The sequence below is a fragment of the Platichthys flesus genome, chromosome 6 (assembly GCF_949316205.1).
Source record: "Platichthys flesus chromosome 6, fPlaFle2.1, whole genome shotgun sequence".
NCBI classification, from domain to species: Eukaryota; Metazoa; Chordata; class Actinopteri; order Pleuronectiformes; family Pleuronectidae; genus Platichthys; species Platichthys flesus.
This window is the reverse complement of record NC_084950.1, coordinates 23,618,775-23,639,415: the sequence shown is the minus strand read 5'-3', so window position 1 is coordinate 23,639,415 and position 20,641 is coordinate 23,618,775. Positions and strand designations below refer to the sequence as shown.

At 42.6% G+C, this 20,641-nt stretch overlaps 1 protein-coding gene across 2 annotated transcripts; it reads right to left on the bottom strand.

Moving 5' to 3' along the window:
* Window positions 1–1,166: 1,166 nt before the first annotated feature.
* gtse1 (G-2 and S-phase expressed 1) lies at window positions 1,167–20,571 on the bottom strand. 2 transcript variants are annotated; one of them, XM_062390224.1, is made up of 12 exons: window positions 20,444–20,571; window positions 20,129–20,198; window positions 19,989–20,046; window positions 17,659–18,406; window positions 14,350–14,511; window positions 14,095–14,230; window positions 12,932–13,333; window positions 10,954–11,008; window positions 6,057–6,278; window positions 5,699–5,924; window positions 3,321–3,437; window positions 1,167–1,517 (listed from the first exon to the last, which is right to left on the bottom strand). In XM_062390224.1, exons 2-12 carry the CDS (start codon window positions 20,148–20,150, stop codon window positions 1,431–1,433), a joined length of 2,235 nt encoding a protein of 744 aa, XP_062246208.1. In that variant the 5' UTR covers window positions 20,151–20,198; window positions 20,444–20,571; the 3' UTR covers window positions 1,167–1,430. The 2 variants fall into 2 exon arrangements, with proteins under 2 accessions (XP_062246208.1, XP_062246209.1); XM_062390225.1 differs by having other exon boundaries at window positions 20,129–20,168; window positions 20,444–20,504.
* Window positions 20,572–20,641: the final 70 nt, after the last annotated feature.

The window sequence follows — 20,641 nt, the reverse complement described above, 5'->3', positions numbered from 1 at the left end:
TTTTCCAGAGTTTTGGGGACGGTAGTCATGCCAGATACCCAAATTAACATGTAGAAGAGCTACAAAAGTGGAATTTTCATAATATGTCCCCTTTAATACTCAGAATTCAGTAAAGATTTCATTGATTCAAAACTCTGTCGTTGTCTTAACTGGATCATCATCAGACTTTCTGGAGACAGATACCTGTTGAGTCCAGTTTACTGTGTTCAGGAGGATGTGGATCAGAAGGACAGGTGAGGACCTAGAGCTAATTTTTATATGCAACACTTTGTGATACACACAGGTCCAGATTTGGGTGTGGCAAAAATTAAGTCTACAACCTGTTTTTCTTCACAGTTAAAGAAACAGTGTGATGAAATCGTCCCGAGAAATGGGGACAGACATACACGTATTCATACACACATGACAGTGGATTAGTCATCTGCTTTAAGCATTAAGTAAAATTGGACTAAAACTTTTCACTGTTGCGCTACATGTGAATATTTATCATCTAGTAAATTAAAGTGTTATGTATTATCAATAGCGTCAAATCAGATCCATCTGGGATATTACATTCATGCATTAGACAAAATTGAAAATTTTCCAAAAAAAGCTAGATTTAATGGTTACATTTTTAAATGACAAACTTTATCACAAACTGTTGGCTGGTAATAGCATGTTTATAGTAATTGGAATATAAATATAAAATAAGAGGTCACCTTGTTTTTAATGACAGGTAGTAATAGTTTAAGGTTCTGGTATTTTCTCTCTTGCTTCATACTTGTCTGGAAACACAGACACTTACTGAGAGTTGAGTTCTCCATGGAAGAATCTTTGTCTTTATTCTCTTTTAAGATACAATCCCACACGCCAACATTAACCAACAACACAGTGTTCTGCAGATGATAAAAAGACCACAAATGTATTTGTCCTGCCAAGTGTTCTTATATCTCAAAACAAAATAAAATGGGAAATTTGGTGCTGCTTTATTGGATTTAAGGGAACAGTTGGGCCTTGGTGGACGACTGTAACCTACTAAGAGTCATTGTAGTTCTGAAGTGCAAGTGACTTGTAGTCGTTTTAAACGGCCGGTTTCAGTTAGGTTATGATAGGGGTTCAGAACCTGTCAATTATCAGGTTTCAATGTTGGTGGACAGAGCAGAGACAGGAACATCAGTATACAGTAGTGACAATAACAACATTTATTCAAACATTAATAAGAGCAGCGAAACAGAGACGATGAAAAGTACAGTCAGGTGCAGAAAAACTTCAGCATCCTCTGAATATTTTCATAATTTAAAACATAATACTCAGAATTCAGTAAAGATTTCAATGATTCAAAACTCTGTCGTTGTCTTAACTGTATCATCATCAGAGTTTCTGGAGACAGAAACCAGTTGAGTCCAGTTTACTGCAGAGGCCAGCAGGTCCACGTGTTCAGGAGATGTGGATCAGAAGGAGAGGTTGATGAGCGGAGCGTTGTTCTCCTTCTTGTCTTCTGGACTCCACCTGATGAGCGGAGAGCTCAGGTCGATCAGCTGCTTTAACGAAACAACACATTTTTGGTTAAGCTTTTTGAAAACATATTTTAAAATTAAATTTTTAACCCTTGAATTTTTACTTAATCTCCTCTAAATCAAACAAATTCTTTAAAGAGCAGGTTTTGTGCACGGGGAACAAACAACTTTAAAATGCACCAATTTTCACTTTAATTCTAATCCTTTAAGCTGTTAATTAATTGATGGATTTCATTTTAATCAGTTTGAAGGGAGTTTTACCAATTAAAGCTATGCATATAATCCAATATATACTGTAAAACAGATTTATACACTTGTTATACCAAAAATTAATTTTAATCATCTTGTCTAAACACTCACCAACATGTACATAAACATGATTATGCTTGGGTTGTGGTAATAGCTCTGACACAACATTGAAATATAGTTAGTCTCTACTTACTACGGAAGGAAATATTTGACTCTTCCGCTGCTAAATGCTAGCCTGACGTTGTCATACTCACAATTCTAGTCAGAATGAGAGTCTGATACCGCTTCATTGGGCTGTGATTATGGGGCGTGAAATAAAAAAAGCCTCTTGTCTCAATTGGATAGACCTACAACCAATCAGAGCAATGTAGTATGTGACATATGTTAAGCGAAGCATTGTGAGTTATTTACTATCGCCGGGTTCACACCTGACGCTGAAGAGACGCCATAGCGACGCTTCAGCGCAGCGCCAAGCCTTAAATAACAGCTGGCTCCCATCCACTCCCATGTTCAAACTTTGTGCGGGTCACACCGGAGGCTGAAACGCCGCCCTGCGCCAAGGCTGCCTCGCTCCGTGCAGCGATCGTTTCGGCGTCGAGTCTATTTTTTTGCACTTGACGCGAGTGTATCGCACCAGGGAACACACTGAAAAATTATTTTAAACGATATTGATGACATATTTTATATTATATAAATGATCAAATATCCATCCCATACTTTGAAGTCCCCTTCTGTTGTCCTGGAGTTTTAATTTGACCAATGACATTATTGAATGTCCCCCTCTGGCCATCCACTAAAGCCACACAAGCAGTGATAAAGATAAAAAGAGAGAGAGGGGTGGCTACGTATTCTCCACATAGGCTTCAGTGAAGAATACGTAATTTACCCTCGACTACCGACATTTAACGGAGCAAACATCGGAGAAGTTCTTCAACATGAATGACATTAAATTAATAATTGAAGTGGAGAAGTACAGTGAGTTGTATGATCCTCGGAACATGTTGTATAAAGACAACACCAAGAAAGACAAATGTTGGGACGCTGTTGCTTAATGTTGGAGCAACAAGTAAGTATTAGTTTTATACTACTGGATCAATGGGTGATATTATTAGCGCTGCCCGGCAGTTCAGCGTCGCTTCAGCGTCCGGTGTGAACAGCCAAGCGCCAACGTTTTTATCACGTGAAAGAAATATCATCAACACTGCTAAGCGATCGCAGTGAACCCTTCGGAAGATATCTGGCTGTGTTCTCACAATGAAATTCTCTGGAGTATTTTACTAGGGGGCTGGCAGGATAAACTCTGGAGAATGCCTGCATTATTTGACTCAGACATATGCGTTTTCACATACAGCTCCTCCAGATCATTTCAGGAGAATATCAGTCCTTTTTTGTGCATGTCTGAAAGCTAATTATGAAGCTCCGTGAAGCTGAATAGCTACACACTCAAGTGATAATTCTCAATAGGCTTACGAAGGCATGTCCAAATACTTTTGGACCTTTATCATAACTTCACACTTTAATGCTGTGAAACCTTCAACATATTGTCTGTGGATATAAGCAGACGTGAGGCGTCACCTGAGTTGTGGTGCAGGTCTTGCCATTGGTCCGGATCAAGTCGGGGGTGTTGTTTAGGTCAATGAGCAGTTTTTCTTGAGGCTGCAGAGTTGGAGCTGGAAGATCCAACAGGAGAATCTGTAGAGAGAACAGAGGGTGATGAATATCTGTAAGGTAATGCAGAAAAAAAAATCTGCTGACTGGGAACAAATAAAGAGGACACAAACAATTTGAACAAATGGTTCAATGGAAAAATTTGTTTCAGAAAATTGATTTATAAATAAGTGAAGTGACAAGACACATTGTCCTGATCAGATTCAAGTTTTGTGGTGTTTACCCAGAACCAACACAGAACCAACACCTGAGATGAGACCAAGTCTGACCGGGCTACAGACTAGAAAGAGACAAACATGACACATTGAGAAGTCTCACTGACAGACTTCAAACGTCATCAGGATCAAAAGCTGGAACAAGACGAGGCCACAAACAAAGAGCTGTGACTAACAAGATCGAACCTCTAGTGAGTTTACAAAGAGCCACAATACGAAAAGCGGCACAAAGACGGGATACCTCTTACATTCTGAACAACCAAAGGTTTGTCGGTTCCTCCAACAAGGCCAAAAAACATAAACATTATAAATTAAATAATTAAATCAGACAAGCTCAAACTTGTCACTACTTGTCACTACACTTACAGAGACCTAGCCTGTTCCAGATCTGAGCTCAGCGTTTGATTGGAACAGAGTTCGGGTAAACATATATTTATTGGAATTAGCCCCAGTGTTGCGCTCCTGGAAGTTGGTCGCCTCTGACTAGGGATGTGTATCGTTAGGTTTTTATCTGATACCGGTGCTTAACCGATATTTATAAAACGATACCGGTGCCTAAACGGTGCCTGAACCTATATTAAAAAAATGACAAAAACGACTCTTGACGACATTCAAGAATGGCTTTCTTTTTTTTATCCCAAATATATGAACTGTTTAAAGTAGATTATAAATATAAATAAATACAAAACACATTTTAACTTAAAACTATGAATAATATATGAACTGTTAACTAAAGTTTACACTATACTTAAATAAATACAATACACTCGTGACTCTGACTTTGTTGCCTGAGCTAATTGAAGAGTGAGGATGGCTTTTCCATCACTCGGAGACCCCCCGTGTCTCCGCGGCTGGGGCTGTCGCGGAGGCATCGGGCTGCCTTCGTCTCCCCATAATGCAGACGCTTTTGTGAAACCGTTCTTGGCGTAGTCTTCGTTCCTCCCGCCCCCAGCCTTTCCAAGCCGACCCAGAGGCTGTCGCGGCGCACCGCCACGGAGGAAATGTGCCCGGGGAGAGGTCTGGCGAGGAGATCCTCCCACACCTGCACGGAAGCCCTGACGCACGTGTTACGCGGGCAGCGCAGAGACAGGAGTTTGTCAACCGGCAGACACGCCCGACTCATGCGGGGGCCCGACGGGAGGCGCCCCTTCCCCGTGAAGGAAGGAGTAGAAGTGTGAGGAGGCGGGAGGAACGAAGACCTCAGTTCAATTGGCTCAGGCACCGAAATGAAGCACCGAAATCTGCGCTGCATTTCGGTCCGGGTAGGTACCGGTTGTATTGGAACCGGTGCCATATTCTCCATCCCTATCCCCCTTCCCCGGAATCCCTTTGCTTTATAACCCGCAGATCCAGGGCCTCTGTGGCCGCACCATGGATTACGGTTTGTGGATCGCGCACCGGGGGTCGCGGTGTTGGATCCAGTGTGGCGGATTCTGAGTCATGTGGGCTGATCGTGGTGCTGGTGGCGGACCCTGTGTCGCGTTGGCATTGGGCACGGGTGGTGGACCAGGACCGCAGTGGTGGCTTGTGATGGGTCCTCCTGGTGGGCGGCGGTGGACGGTGACTGAGGACTGAAGTGGCGTCTGGTCTGGATGGTGGATCGTGGTCTAGATGGTTGCTGAGCATGGACTGTGCTTCATCAATGCTGCTAGAGACTTTGATTATTGATGATGTTCTCCTGCACGTGGCATCTATTGCACTTCTGTCCTCCTGGGAGAGGGATCCCTCACATGTGGCTCTCTCTGAGGTTTCTACATATTTTTACCCTGTTAAAAGGGTTTTTTGTAGTTTTTCCTTACTCTTGCTGAGGGTTAAGGACAGAGGATGTCACACCCTGTTAAAGCCCTATGAGATGAATTGTAATTTGTGAATATGGGCTATACAAATAAAATTTGATTGATATTGGAACCGGTTCTCGGTACCCAACCCTACCTCTGACCACTCCATGCTGTTTGATATCAAACTTTATCACAAAGAATAAGAAAGCTCTCAAATGGTACTACCTTCCTCGCAGTCATGGGCAAATGATTAAAACGGGTAACACATGTGTTTATGAGTGTGACCTCTGACCTCCTCTGCCTTGCTGTTGCTTTCCTCTGCAGTCCCCAGTTCGATTAGGTTTTTAATGGGCTCTGATTGGACCTGACTCGGTAGGTCGGGGTCTATGCTCTCTGACTGTTCAGGCTGTAGAGCAGTGCAGGGGGGGCCATCAGGGCTCTGTTCCTCCTCCAGAGAGAAGGGCTGAATATCCGGGGCATCAACAGGCTCCTCTTCCTGTAAATTTCCAGGGGCGGGGCTACATGGGATGACAACACAAAACAGAGGTAAATGACAGATTTAGCACTCTCCATGTTTCTCATAGTATCAGCCAGGAAGCAAGGGTGTGAGCAGCTTTTTTATTAGTCAACTGCAGATTTAAGTTTCTCACCTGCAGCTACTTTCCATCCTGTCAGCGCTGGGGGCGGTGTCGGTATCAGGGTTGGGTGGTGGCCTGGCAGGCCTGGTCTTCGTGGGCGTGGGTGTGGGAATAGAAGACATTCTGTGCCTCAGTGGGGTGGGAAGGGCAGAGGGACGGCGCGCCTTCATCTGCAGAGACTTGCATCCCCCAGGACAGGGTGTCAGAGGACCTGCAGTAAGCTTCTGAGGAAGACTACAGGAGAGGAGGACCATAAGTGATGGCAGCAGCCAGAAATTTAAAAGTGGGTTGAATAAAATCCCAATAAACACAACTGGAGATCTCAGACTGAGGCTACACAGACTGATAGCAGAGATGATATTGTTGTAGTGAAAGTTCTTTAAACTTATGGTATCATTTCATTCATTTCTTTAAAAAATGATCTATGGATACAAATGACCTTTCTCTCTTGGTGCCAACCTGTCGAAATTCCAGTAAGGCGCCTCTGTGTCAAAGATATGATGCAGGTTAAGTTATCGTGTCAGACTGACATGAACCCCTTTTCTTGACCAATTGATAGACTGGACAACAGCCTGCATGGTTTGGCATCAGAGTTCACCAAAAATTCACTCTTCTCTATTCCCCACTATGATGATGGAGGGTTGGGTGAAGTTGTTGAGTCAACTCAACCCTTCTGGAGACTCAGGGGTAAACAGAGTGTCGGGAATTCCTCGAAACGACATCATTTTTACCTATTTTGAGGCTTAAAAGTCTGCTAGCGGAAGTAGTGATGCTAGCAGAAATAGAGATGCTAATGCCTATTTCAATGTATCACACCCACAATTGCCTTTATAACTGGACATAGCTGCTTTTCATCAGTTAATAAAATCAGTCAGACAAATATTAACTCCACTTATATTAAGAAAGTGCTTTAAAAAGGTATTATAGAAAATAACTCATTACAATCGTGCTGTGATTTACAAAATAAGGTTTAAGACTATAACAGTAAGTGCTGTCCACACTGATTTGACATTCATTCAGTTGAGACTTGTGTGCTGCACCTTAAAAGCACAAACTCTGATTATAGCCTTTACTAAGCCTTTAAATAAGCACCGTTGCACAAAATTGCACTGCTGTTTTTTTCTTTCTTCAGATGTATGTTTATGTATATATATATATATATATATATAAACGTCATCTTCCAGAGCAGGGGTCGGCAACCTGCGGCTCCGGAGCCGTATGCAGCTCTTCAGCCCCTCTGCAGTGGCTCCCTGTGCAGTATCGTGCATGTTGCGCATATTTTTCGAGAACGGCGAACTTAACGAATCAGTTTTCATATGTTGAACGTGAGTTAAAGTCACGTTCACTTTTTAAATCATCATCGTATCAAGCCGTCATGAAATACCAGGAGCGGGGGATGTGTGCGTGTGTGCGCGCGCTCCGAGATAGAGACTGTGTCTCTGAGCGAGTGAGCGGGGCGGGGAGGGGAGCACACAGTGAGATCGTTCACGTGAAGCAGTCGCTCACTGACTGACCGGCTGCTTCTTATCAGTGGAAACAGTGAAAACACAGAGTTTCTCTGGTCTCAGCTGCTCAGAGATCAGCGCCTCAGCTCCAGAGGATGCGCAGCACCGATGCTAACAGCTGGCATTGGCTCTCATATATATATATATATTAGGGATGTTTTTTTAATTCTTGAGCATTGTTAGAAAAGAGCCTGTGACTCAAGCATTTCATTGCCAGCGACTGCTTAATTGTTATCTCTGTGCATTTGATAATAACACTCTTGGATCTTGAATCTGTAACAAGGTGGCCCCACCCGGCCCCCCTTAGCAGTGCCTCTGCACTGAGGCGCTGCTCAGTGCTCCACTGATCAACAAGTGACTCTACTCCTGATGTTTTCTAAACACACACGTAGAACACATCTTTATAAAAACCTGCTGAATTCCTATTTATGTTCCTTGATAACAACTGCAAAAAATAAGTTAAAACACTGCGTTGTGTTATAACCTGAGGAAGGAACTTCTCGTCTGCAGGTGTGTTTGTGCACGTGTCTGCTCGTCTCTGTTACTCTTTACACAAACTGATAATCACATGTATATAGTTAGTTAACGATAATCTGGGATCAAGAATCCAGATCTTTCCGGTCACTGTAACCCTGACGTCCTGACTGTGCTCGTCACGGTATGTCTCGTGTTGCTTACAAGGTTCAAACATGTGTCTCATAAACTCCGGAGCGAATCAAACAAACAAAGTAAATGTCAGTCCTGTACGTTTCCTAATAACTTGTGATCAGTATTTAATGGTAAAATGTAAAGTGAGAAGTCAGAGGGGGAGTGAGTCAGAAACAGGCTGACCCTGTTCTACGAGACAGATATAACTGTGGTAAGAATGTCTCTATATGTATCTCTCTCTCTCTATATATATATATAAATATTAGTGCTGTCAGTTTAACGCGTTATTAACGGCGTTAACGCAAACCCATTTTAACGCCGTTAATTTTTTTATCACGAGATTAACGCAGAGCTGCCAACTCTCACGCTTTCGCCGTGTGACACGCTTTTGCATGTTGGTGGTTGACTAAGTCACAATTTTTTAAAACATCATCGTATCAGGCCGTCATGAAGTACAAGGAGCGGTCGAGTGTGTGTGTGCGTCTGTGTGTGTGGTTCCAGATAGCGGACCGTAGCCCCGCCCCCCGCACTCGCTCAGAGAGACACAGTGAGATCAGAGCTCGGTGACTGACTGCTTCTTAACTATAGAAACAGTGAAAACACAGAGTTTCTCTGGTCTCAGTTGATCAGAGATCAGCGCCCCAGCTTCTTGATCAGAGCAAAAGCTGCAGTTGGCTTCTATCGAGCTTCAGTATCTGTGTTCGCCTCCAGTCTTACCTGCTCTCGCTTTTTGTTTTAATATTTCGCCAACTAAAATATATATATTTTTTTGTTGATTGTCTGTTTGAGAGGCCTGACTGCTATTGTCACAGCAAACTTGAAAAAAAGAAAATATTAAGCCATGGTTTAACTGCACTATAGGCTGAGTCCTTGTTAACCTGAAATGTGCACTTTATTATTTTATTTTGTAGCGCCCCCGTTTGGCAATGTTGTTTTTCAATAAAGTAAAACATTTGCATAAAGCAAGCCAATCCACCCATACAAATTTCGCGATTAATTTTGAGTTAACTATGACATATATGCGATTAATCACGATTAAATATCTTTTGACAGCACTAATATATATATATTCTCCTTAACCCTTCAGTGTTTTGTGCCTATTTGTGTCTACATTGATTAAGTGGATCATATCCATTTTCATCACAATATTCGATGCTGCAGTTACAGAGAAACTTATATAGTAAATTAGCTCCGTGGTATAATTCCCAGACAAATGAGTTAAAACAATTATCAAGAAAACTAGAAAGGAAGTGGCGCTCCAGTAACCATGTTGAAAACCTCATAGACTGGAAGAATAGTGTTAAAGAATATAAAAAGGCTCTCCACAAAGCAAGAGCCGCCTACTATTAGAAACTAAAATTCTCCTCCTCACCTTCAAGGCCCTTAATAATATGGCGCCATTTTACCTTAAAGAGCTGATAGTACCTTATAAACACACTAGAGCACTCTGCTCCCAGAATTTAGGCCTACTTGTCGTCCCTAAAGTCTTTAAAAGTACAGTAGGAGCCAGAGCTTTTAGCCATCAAGCTCCTCTGCTGTGGAATAAACTACCAGTTTCAGTTCGGGAGGCAGACACCATCTGTTCGTTTAAGAGTAGGCTCAAAACCTTCCTTTTTGATAAAGCTTATAGTTAGAGCTAATTAGAGCGCCAGAACGTTACTTGTTCTATTTTATGACACATGACACACGGAGCTTCTTTTTCCAGCTTCTCCTTCCTCTTCTCCATCCCTATCCCCCTTCCCCGGAATCCCTTTGCTTTATCACCCGCAGATCCAGGGCCTCTGTGGCCGCACCATGGATTGCGGTTTGTTGATCGCGCACAGGGGGTCGCGGTGTTGGATCCAGTGGGGCGGATTCTGTGTCGTGTGGGCTGATCGTGGTGGCGGACCCTGTGTTGCATTGGCATCGGGTACGGGCATTGGACCAGGACCGCGGCGGCGGCTTGTGGTGGGTGGCGGTGGACGGTGACTGAGGACTGGAGTGGCGTTCTGGTCTGGATGGTGGATCGTGGTCCTGCTGGTTGCTGAGCATGGACTGTGATTGCAGCGGGACTGCTTGGCATGTCATGTTGGGGTTGTCCTACGGGATGCTTACCCTCATCAAATGCTGCTAGAGACTTTAATCTTTAATCTTGAAGACTTTAAATCTTGATGTTTTCCTGCATGTGGCATCTATTGCACTTCTGTCTGTCCTGGGAGAGGGATCCCTCACATGTGGCCCTCTCTTAGGTTTCTACGTATTTTTACCCTGTTAAAAGGGTTTTTAGTCGTTTTTCCTTACTCTTGCTGAGGGTTAAGGACAGAGGATGTCACACCCTGTTAAAGCCCTATGAGATGAATGTAATTTGTGAATATGGGCTATACAAATAAAATTTGATTGATTGATATAAAATTTGGAGTGGTGCTTGCGTCTTCCTGATGAATGTAAGTACAATATTTTATTTTAGCTCAGTTTTTGGTCTCTACACACCTGAAGATAATAGGTGACTTTTTTAGCTGCCAAATAATCAACTATGTTTACCAGCTACGCCCACCCTCCTTGCCTGTCAATGGCTGATGAGCAGGTAGGCTACAGCTTTTAAGGTTTTTTTGTGGGAAACAGTAACTTACCTAAGACTGTTTAGACCAAGGATATCACTCTGCACTACTTGAACACATTCAGCAGTTTTTTTGAGATATTTTCATGGACATGAAAGATGGTATTGTACAGCAGATGACGCTTTTCCAGTGAAAGTTGTGTAGTATGATGTTACCGACCTTTCGATGCTGCTCGCTGACACCATTCTCTTTGGTTTCAGCATCTTTGGGACCCCTGGTGATGAAAAACGATAGACACAGGTGTATTATAGAATCAAATATAGAAATTGAAAACTAACTTAGTGTCACCCAAAAGATTTGATTCAAATCTTATTTGTTCTGAAGGAGAAGAGCAGCAGGGAATCGTATGGTACTTAAGGCATTAAACTGTGTAATTGCTTTTGTTCTATTTTACTAAAGAACCACAATGAGTTTGTGTGCAGGAAAAAATGAAATTAAACTGGTACTACGGCTGAACGATTTGGGAAAATAATCTAATTGCGATTTTTTCCCAAATATTGCGATTGCGATTTAATATGCGATTTTTTTTATTTTATCCTCTTTTCCCCCCGAAAAAACAAAATGAATGATTTAAATATGACCAACACAATATTAGATATATTAACTGTACAATATTCTTTCCCACATTTTATTTTACTTCTCATTACAGAAGCAAGAATAACAAATCAGTTTGCATTTAAGTAATTTAATCAAAGTCATTGTAAGTATAAACACAAGGCATGCACTTTTATAACCTGTGTGCAAAATTTACCATCTTGAGATTTATTTATTTTTTAATTATAGGTGTCTTACTGCTCCCAAGTCAGTGACATTTCCAGTGTTGGGAAGGATACTTTCAAAACGTATTCCGTTACAGAATACATGCCCAACCAATTTGAATTACGTATTCTGAATACTTGGATTACTTCGACATTGAATTTCATTTTATAAGTGTTGGAATGCGGCGTTGTTATAGTCAGTGGAGCAGCAGCAGTTTAAGCTCTGTGTCCGCGGATGCGGCGGGCCAGCTGGATGCGCTGGAAGGGCAGCGTGCGAATCAGCAGCTCCGTAGATTCCCGTTCATGTCCGGGTGGATGTGCAGCGGTATGGAGGCGCCGGGCCTCAGCAGGAACACCCCCATGCTGAACACCTCCGTCTCACAGATGTGCATGTAGGTGACCGGGGGGCTCTAGAGCCCCGGAGCACGGCTTGCTTTTCCGGGGAGCGATTTTCAGGTCCGCCGCCAGCACCGCGGTCAGCAGCGGGATGAGCTCGCTCTGTGAGTCCGCTACGTCCGCCGAAGATTTTAGGACCCTGTAGGTGATGCAGGCCTGCTTCGCTATCTTCTTGATCAGAGGAGTTGTGTGGTCCCGCGGCATATGCTGCGGGTGAGGACAGCAGCCCAGAGCCCTGCTCTCTTTCACACGTTTTAATCGCGCACGTTGCGATTTGAAAATCGCCATTTGAAAATCGCGTTTTATCAAATCGCGATTTTTTCGCAATTGCAATTAATCGTTCAGCCCTAACTGGTACCATTGTTTGTTCTATTGCAGAGGCGTGAGTATTTTATTTTTTAGATGGAATAAATATTTATACTCACAGTACAGTGCAAGAGGAAAGTGAGGATGCTCTAAACCTAATGTAATAGCTAGTTTTTATTTATCAATTAACTTAATTCAAAGTGCAGTTCACAAAAAACACCTATATTTTCTGCCTCTAAAACAGCGGTTTTCTTTGTTAAACATGCCTTTTCTCAAGGTACTTTGCAGGATGTTTGTCTGTGGATTCAGATTTTAGACTTAGCCTGATATAGCAGCTCTGTTCTTAGTAATTAGTTCAATAGAAAAATTGCACTGCAGCAAAGTTTTTGACTTCCGACGATAATATCCTGCAGATGCCACTAGACTAGGGCATCTAGGGCAAATAATATCCTGCAGATATAGGGGCATCTGCAGGATATTATTTGTCACTGTAGCACTGTGACAAATAATGCTCTAGGGCCTATAGTATTATTTGTCACATTGATAGTGTGGAGGAGGAGTTTAGTTTTAAGTAGCATAATCTATATTTCTTTCTCTGAAAAAAAAAAAAAAAAAAAAAAAAAAATCACAATTTTCTAAATTTCTGAAACAGCTTGGTAATTCACAGCATCTCTCACCATCTCCGTGGTGGTCTCCTCTCGCTCCTCCGCTGGCAGTTGGTAGTACTTGAGCCTCAGGTTTGGGTTTGGATTTCAATCCACTCTGCGGGCGAACAAATGCGGTGGGGGGGACGGAGCTGGTCCTCTGCAAAATTCTCTTGGCTGGTGTCAGCTGGAGGGGTGTGGCCTCAGCTCTCTTCAGTGACGTGGACCTGATTGCTTTGAAGGGCTCCACCTCAGACAGCTTCCTAGCCTGCATGGACAGCGAGCGCCTGCCTCCAGTGGTGGTGGATGTCTGATCTGCAGTGGCATAGACAGTGGAACGACGTGGTTTGCTGTGATTTGCCAGTCTGTTGATGCTGGTAGGAGCAGGGCCAGTTGTGCTGCTTAGACTCCGGTTCAGAGATGAGTTCAGTTTAACTGAGATAAAAAAAAAAGAAGAAAATAGAAATAGAAAATTTAACTGCTGCATGCTCTCATTGGATAAGAGCAGGTTAGACATTTTTGAAAATCAAAATGTACGCATTAATGAATAATCAGAATGACCCAAACCATGTACCCATACCCTCCCTCTGACCTGCTCTCACTTGAACTAATAAACACCCAGCAGTAGTTCAGGACCTGATCAGTACATGAAGTAGCTTAGTATTTGTTTGATTTGCTCCAGGCTCCAAATTGTTTAATGATGAAGCTTATATTTTAGTTTATAGGATGATGTTCTAAATAACATCATCCTTTATTTGCTCAGAGGTATAGCAAAGAGAAAACCAAAATGAATTACGGTGCGGTATATATTTTTTGTTTGATTTTATGTTATTTTTCAATCTTAATAATGCCATCATTTGGAGTTGTCATCAATAAAACAAACTATATATATGTATGTATATATCCGCCTTCTGTCATTTATCTTTCCAATGCCCCAACAATAGAGTGGGGGGCATTTGAAAGAAAATGGTGATTTTTCAGGCAAATTGACAAATGGTGATTAATCGTAATTAAACCACAGCTACCCTGTGATCAATCTGATTAAGTGTTAGCGTTTGACAGCCCTGCTTAGACGACAATGAAATTCAAGAGTTTTTAGCAGGAGGCCCGTAAATCCTCAAATCAAGTTGAAGGAACGGCAAGAGACTCAGTCATTTAGGTCGCAGTGGAATAAAAGCGGTTAGCAGTTAGCATACCTTTAGCGGGGGACACAGACAAACTGGAGTTGAAGCTGGACACTGAGGACGAGGATGACGACGTGTTCCTCCTGTCTGCCACCCTTCTGTTCTGAAGTGGTGGAGCTTTCACTCCTGATAGCTTCCTCACAACATTCTGATGAAATGAAGAAAAATCAAACAAACACCAGATTCATTGAATGTGCTTAAATGCCATGTCTGGTTCAATTATACAATTCGTTTTTGCACTGCTGTTGCTGAGGACACATTTGTTACCTTGGTGGGCGGAGCCAGCATGCGTTTTCCCAGCAGGCTGGAGTTCAGGGATGAGTCGCTGAGGTCAGAGGCCATGCTCGCCGAATCGGAGAGCAGATCCTCATAAGATTCAGCCCTGCTGGAAGGATGAGAGGACGGGCTCCTTCTTCGACCCCCCACCACCTGAAGAAAAAGCAGACAGGTGACGTGAACATAATTTCATTCATCTATTGACTGAACACTTCCAAAGCTGGGGGTTAGGACCCCAGCATTGGGGCACCAGGTACCACTGAGGGGGGTCACAGATGATGAATATGAGAAGAGATATTAATAAAAATTGAATTGTCTTTTTTATTATTGGCTTTTGTTTGTATTAAACAAATGAGATGTAATGAGTTAGTAAGTGACTTTTAACAGTGATGGGAAACAAGCCGTGTTACCATTTGACAGAGACTCAGACATTTTCCCCTGTTGAACTAAGACAAGTTTCAGATTAACTGCTCCTGAAGAAAGCAGGCATGCAGAAAAAATATTGTTTAGGTAAGAAATCAGTGATTTAAAGGAGGAACTTTTTGATTTGACGGTCGATGATACGAGAGAGAAAAAAAGGTATTCTATCACAGGACCCTTATGAACTGACCCTGTCTGCTTTTATTACCCACACCAAAGAGGTTATGTTTTCACCCCTGTCTATTTGAATAGCCCTCAGAGGGGAACCAGAGAATTGGGTCCGGACTTCTGCGCAAATGTTATTAAATGAGGCCCAAAGTCTCCTCCGGAGTTTCTAATGACTTTATACTTGGCAGGCCAGGAAGACAACATTTGCAGAAACTCCAGAGGCCTTCTATAGGACATTTGTGTTCACAGGTACATTTGGGTACAGGCCTGCAGAGAAACTCTAGACTAGAGGATCTCCACAGTTCAGTAAATGTGAAGTAAATTTGAATAATTCGCCAACATGGAGCAACAAGTTGCTAAGGGGGCAATTGAGTGAGGTGGGAACTGTCCTGGAGCTGCTCCCCTTCAGTTCATTGCACCAGATTAATATTTTTTTTTAAGATTAAGATGCATTTTAACAAGTTAAGTGTAAGAATTTTTAAGACCTTTTTAAGACCACTTTGAATAGAATTTAAGACCTATTTCACGGCCATACTGGCAAAAAAGTATGAAGGAAAATTACTATGAAAGAAGAAATAAGTACCAGAATTACTTGCAAAGTAAATGTATTCCCGTTCAACATAACAATGACTGAACAGAACAGTACACCGAACTGTGTGTGCGTGTCTGTAGACCTGGTGGAGAAGGAATACAGGTGACAGCTAGCTGGCCCTGCACTGAGGCAAAGACTGTATCCCTGGACTTACAGCAGTTGGAAATCCTAACAGGTCCAAAATAGTTATAAATATAATCAGATATAACTGTGCCTTCTAGTCAATAAGGACGCTTTTGTTTGTCAAACAGTTACCAAGTATGAGTTTGATTGAGTGAAACGATTCTTTCAGCTTAGAGAAAAAAGGATGTTCCAAAAAAAATGTCCAGAGAAGAAAATTAAACATCGCAACCCAACACTACATAAACATGCTGCCTAGGCCACAGTCTCCTTTTCAATTGTCTCCAGCTCAGCCAACTTCTCCTTGCAGCCCCTACTAAGAATATTTAACTTGGAGTTAACCTCGGCCACCTTGCCCTCAGGCTCTCGAACACCGGCGAGATGGCAGGCGTTTGTTGTTGGTTTTTCACTTCTCTCGTGTTTCTCTGACTAGGCATGCAATTCTAAAGCCTTTACCCCTGATGTTCCTAGTTTTACTGTTTTCTTCCTAAAGGTGCAGTGGCCTTCAAAAACATTCCCCTCCACTGGTTTTAACCATGCTCTAAGCATGGATTTATTCTACCAAGTTTTGTTTGAACCTGCACTTCCCCATTAAGTTACAAAAGACGTCAATACACCAGTAGAATGTCCGTCTCATTTAGCTTGATTGTCCTGCTCGTTTTCCAGTGCTAGACATAAAGGCTGCCTATCTGCAGCGCGGAGGTGAGCGCAGAGCACAGAAAGAGGATCGCACGCTGCAATTCTGAATAGAATTCAGAATTCAGCAAGCGGAGTGTGGTGCAGTAGTAATCAAGCGAGTAGCGTCATACAGAGAGTGGGCACTGTATGTTATTAATAGTTTCAAACTTCTTTATTAGTTAACTTGCACTGCTGGGGCTGCACGGTCAGAGCGAGTGCAGCGTTATCGGTGGGTTCCTCGCTAATATGTATATACGGATAGATAAGGATGTATATTGTTAATAAAGAACCACACGTATTCCCACCCATATCCTGCCCTGCCTTTCATAGGCATATGTTGTACTGCGCTGCTTCCACATTAAAGAACATTAACAGAGAGAAGTCGTCTTAGCCGTGTTTTAACAGACACACCTGGAGTGGAGCTGGAAATCTGAACCGCCTAATATACAGTCCTTACATCAATCCTCCGATAAGTTCTCACCGGGGACTGCAAAGTTAGTGATGGTTCCATGCTGATTTATATCTATACGAATTGTTGGGGGAGGGGGACTGATTACTCTGCAGCGTGGACATTTCCTCAAAGCACATTTACTGGAGAGCAGGTTATCGTTAAGTTGCTACATAATCCATTTCATTTTTAAGACCTAGCTTAATAAAATGTAAGACTTTTTAACGCTTTTTATGGCCTAAATTTCCGATTAATTAATTTAAGACTTTTTAAGACCCTGCGGGAACCCTCCTCATGCAGGTAGGGAAATTTAATCTCTGCTTTTGACCCATCTTGGGCAGGACACACAGAGCAGGGATCGACCATGTACGGCGCTCGGGAGCAGATGTTGGGGGAGTAAGGTGCCTTGCTCAGGGGCACTAGACAGGGTAGGGAGACTCTTGGATTTTTGGACAGATCAATCCAGGTTCGTCTTTTGTTGTCTCTCCTTGGAGTCGAACCAGAGACCTTCTCTGCCCATATTCCAAGTTTCTGCCACTAGACCACCGCCTCTCCTTAGCCACGTGAGGCCTCCTATATCAGTGTTGGTACCAATTTTTCAATGCCCTTTGTCCTACAACTGTACTTTACTACTGAAAAAAACATAAAATTACTCTTTAAAAACATATTTAAAGTATCATGCACTGTAAAACATGATGGAAATGCACCAAGAACCCATAAGATTATTTAAGATCAGGTTCTGGATACAGGCCACCAGTTGTTGAACAGACTTACAACATATATCTGGTGTTATGGGCTGACACAAGTTTGGTGTTTTATAAACTGATTGTTTCTCTTGTTATCTGAAAAGTACGATATCAAACATCTCTCCTACTTTGCTCGGTGGTTGCAGTCTGGTCTTCTCCACTTTGCTCTTGCTGGCTGAACAGGAAGTTGGTGGGGCAGCTGGTTTGCTTGGCAGCACGACACCAACGCCCAGTGCAACCTTCCCTCGCAGCGCCATCCTTGGCTGAGCCTTTGCCACAGCAACAGGGCTGGATGTGCTGAGTCTCGTAGTTGGACGAGTGGATGATGCTGTAGAGGAAAGGCGGTTGGACGATGCGGTAGAGGAAAGGCGTTTGGATGAAGCCGCATTGATGGAGGTGTGGCGGGTGGATGATGGTTTGTTGGTGGGAACACTAAGGGCTATGTTGGCGCCGCTTCCCCTCAGCAGGCGGCGCTGGACAGCAGGGGGAAGCTCCTTCATGGGACTGTCCTGCACGCAGAAGGTCTGGCGTTTGATGGGGCTGAGTGCACTGGCGGTCTGACCAAGCATGTTCAGTTTGGCCACATTGTCCTGGACGAACTCCTCTCTGTGGGTGGTGGTGTTGTTTGTGGTCATCTTGGGGGTCTCGCCAACCTCACGATGCGGCTGGCTCAGCTCGCTGTTCTGCAGCTGGGTGGCTAGTTTGAGTGCTTCCTGACACACAGACTCCAGCTGATCTTCAGTCAGCGGGCTCAGGCTCGCCCTCTCACCACCGTCTAGGTCCTCGAGACGAGGTGCCACGTTCACCGAAGCACACCTCTCTTTATGGCTAACCGGACCTAGGAAAACCTCATCCTCATCTTCATCACCTTTAAAGCTGCAGAGAGAAATGTCAAAGATATCACGGCTGAGAGGATCACAGACAAATAACTGAAATAATACATCAAAACAGAGATGAGGCTCAGACCTGCAATCTGAGGGATGAAGAGGGAGACAGTTCCAAGCTCAGCAAAAAATGTTTTAAATGGGAGCATAACCAACAATTCTATTGCTTTTTCTTAAAGGGACAGTTCACTGAAGAAAGGAAATTCTCTCATTATCTACTCACCATTATGCCGATGGAGGGGGGGGGGGGGGTGAAGTGTTTCCGGGGTAAACAGTGTTGCAGCCAAATCCAAAACAGTTGAAATGAACAATTCTTCAAACATAGACAAACTACTGCTCCTGTGTTGTCATCAAGTGTCCATAGGCCCCAACATCCAAATTCGACTAGAAACACATTACACATTTTTTTTTTGCCTAAATATAGATTAGTGAATTTAAACATTTCTGTGAACTGTCCCTTCAAGGTCAATTTAATGTAAATCGAAACGCATATGTCACTACAACATTTATTGTTAATGAATGAAGTTGGTTTCTGGGATTTTCTTATACTTGCTTGAATAGATATTTTCATAATTTTTTTACTTTTTAACTAAAAAGTTAAAAACAATTAACCATATATTAAATGGTGAGAATACAAAAGGAAAAACATTCCCACAGGGCTGAACTCAGCATTGGTCTGCCATAGGTGAAGACAAAGGGCCCAGTGGAGTAGTCTCTGGAAGTACTGGTTTGTCAGAAGATCAAAGAAAGTTCACAGCATGAGGAACACCTATTTATTTTTGACACAGTCAAATCAATAATAAACCAATCACGCAGCAGAAGTGTAATATATAAAATCATGCTACAGATTAGGAAGAAAACGGTTATTCCTGCCAGATAGTTGTTACAGTGATTACCATGGGGATTTGGTTGTTACATTGACAGCATGAGCTGACTATGTTATATGTTACGATGTAATATGTTATATGTTATATAGTATGTTATTTTTCTATTTTGTAAAGTCGTCTACTGCGTAGATGTTGCCTTTAATGTCACAAGAATTTCACTGCTCCAATGACGCTGTCATTGGTGCATGTGACAATAAACTTTGATTTGATTTGATGAGCTGCTGGTGTTGTCCACAAGTTGTCCACCTTCTCTCCTCTGCTTGTTTTGCGTTGTTATTTTATATTTTGATCAAAACCGGACATCGAATAGGTTAACAGATGGCTGTATAGCTCTTGCACATACTTTGTTCATAGTGGTTGTGCTGTTTTTATATGAACATTTGATTTAATTGTTACATTTTTCATTGTTAAACTAAAAGCTTCTTTAACAAACTGAATTCTTCCTCCTTCAATGTTATCGCAACACGTATGATGTGGTGTAGGTGCTAAATTATTATGTTATTTGATAAATATCAAGCTTCGTGAAATTACTTCAGGGAGTGCATAAGTACTTTTTGAACATTTTCAGCATATTTTTTAAAACACTGCTATTATACCGACAACCATGATAATTTGGGATAACTTATGTCCGGGTCGAGCTCCTAGCTTTACAGTTAGGAGCAGACACAGTTTACATTTGCTTCCTACCTGGCAGGTGACAGAGAAATATCGAAGTCCAACGTCTCATCTGGCAGAAAGAACAGATCTGTCCAGAAACACAAAAACATTCCATGAGGTAAAGGAACAGCACGTTAGCGGTGTTTAATTCTGACTCAACGTTAGCTTACCGACGTTAGCTCGACAGTCCATCCCGCTACTGGTGCTTCTCTGTGGGAAACGAAATGACCCGGATCAGACCTGCAGCGGCACATTCATCTCTGACATTAAACCACAACAACTTTACTTTACACCTAGATGACACACAAGGACGTTAGCATTCACGCCAACTTGGCTAACGTTAGCTAGCCCGTCATTTGTCCACGTAAACCAAACGGTAAGTGACAAGAGCTTTAAACTGAGAATTAAGACAGTGAGTTGCTTTATTCAGCAGAAACCACGACTCGCAACGAGCTCACAGTTTAAATCAAGTAAAAGTTACCAACCTCAAATTATCTGAAAAGGCACAAATCAGCGACACGAAACCATACAGAGGTACCCAACTAATTCAAATCTGCTGCGTCGCGGGTCACATGACTCAAACGGAGCAAGCCATTGGTTTGAGGGATATGACGCGACAGGCAAGGGGAGTTGTGGGTATTGTAGGCTTTAATAAAAAAACATGGATTGTATAGGTTTTCTTC

Coding starts and splice junctions, on each gene's coding strand:
- gtse1 (XM_062390224.1), bottom strand. CDS start 20,150: ATGGACTGTCGAGCTAACGTCG. Junction 14,512..17,658: donor GACTGCAACCACCGAGCAAA/GTAGGAGAGATG, acceptor CTTTTTCTTCAG/GTGGTGGGGGGTCGAAGAAG. Junction 3,438..5,698: donor GCAACAGCAAGGCAGAGGAG/GTCAGAGGTCAC, acceptor TTCTCTCTACAG/ATTCTCCTGTTGGATCTTCC.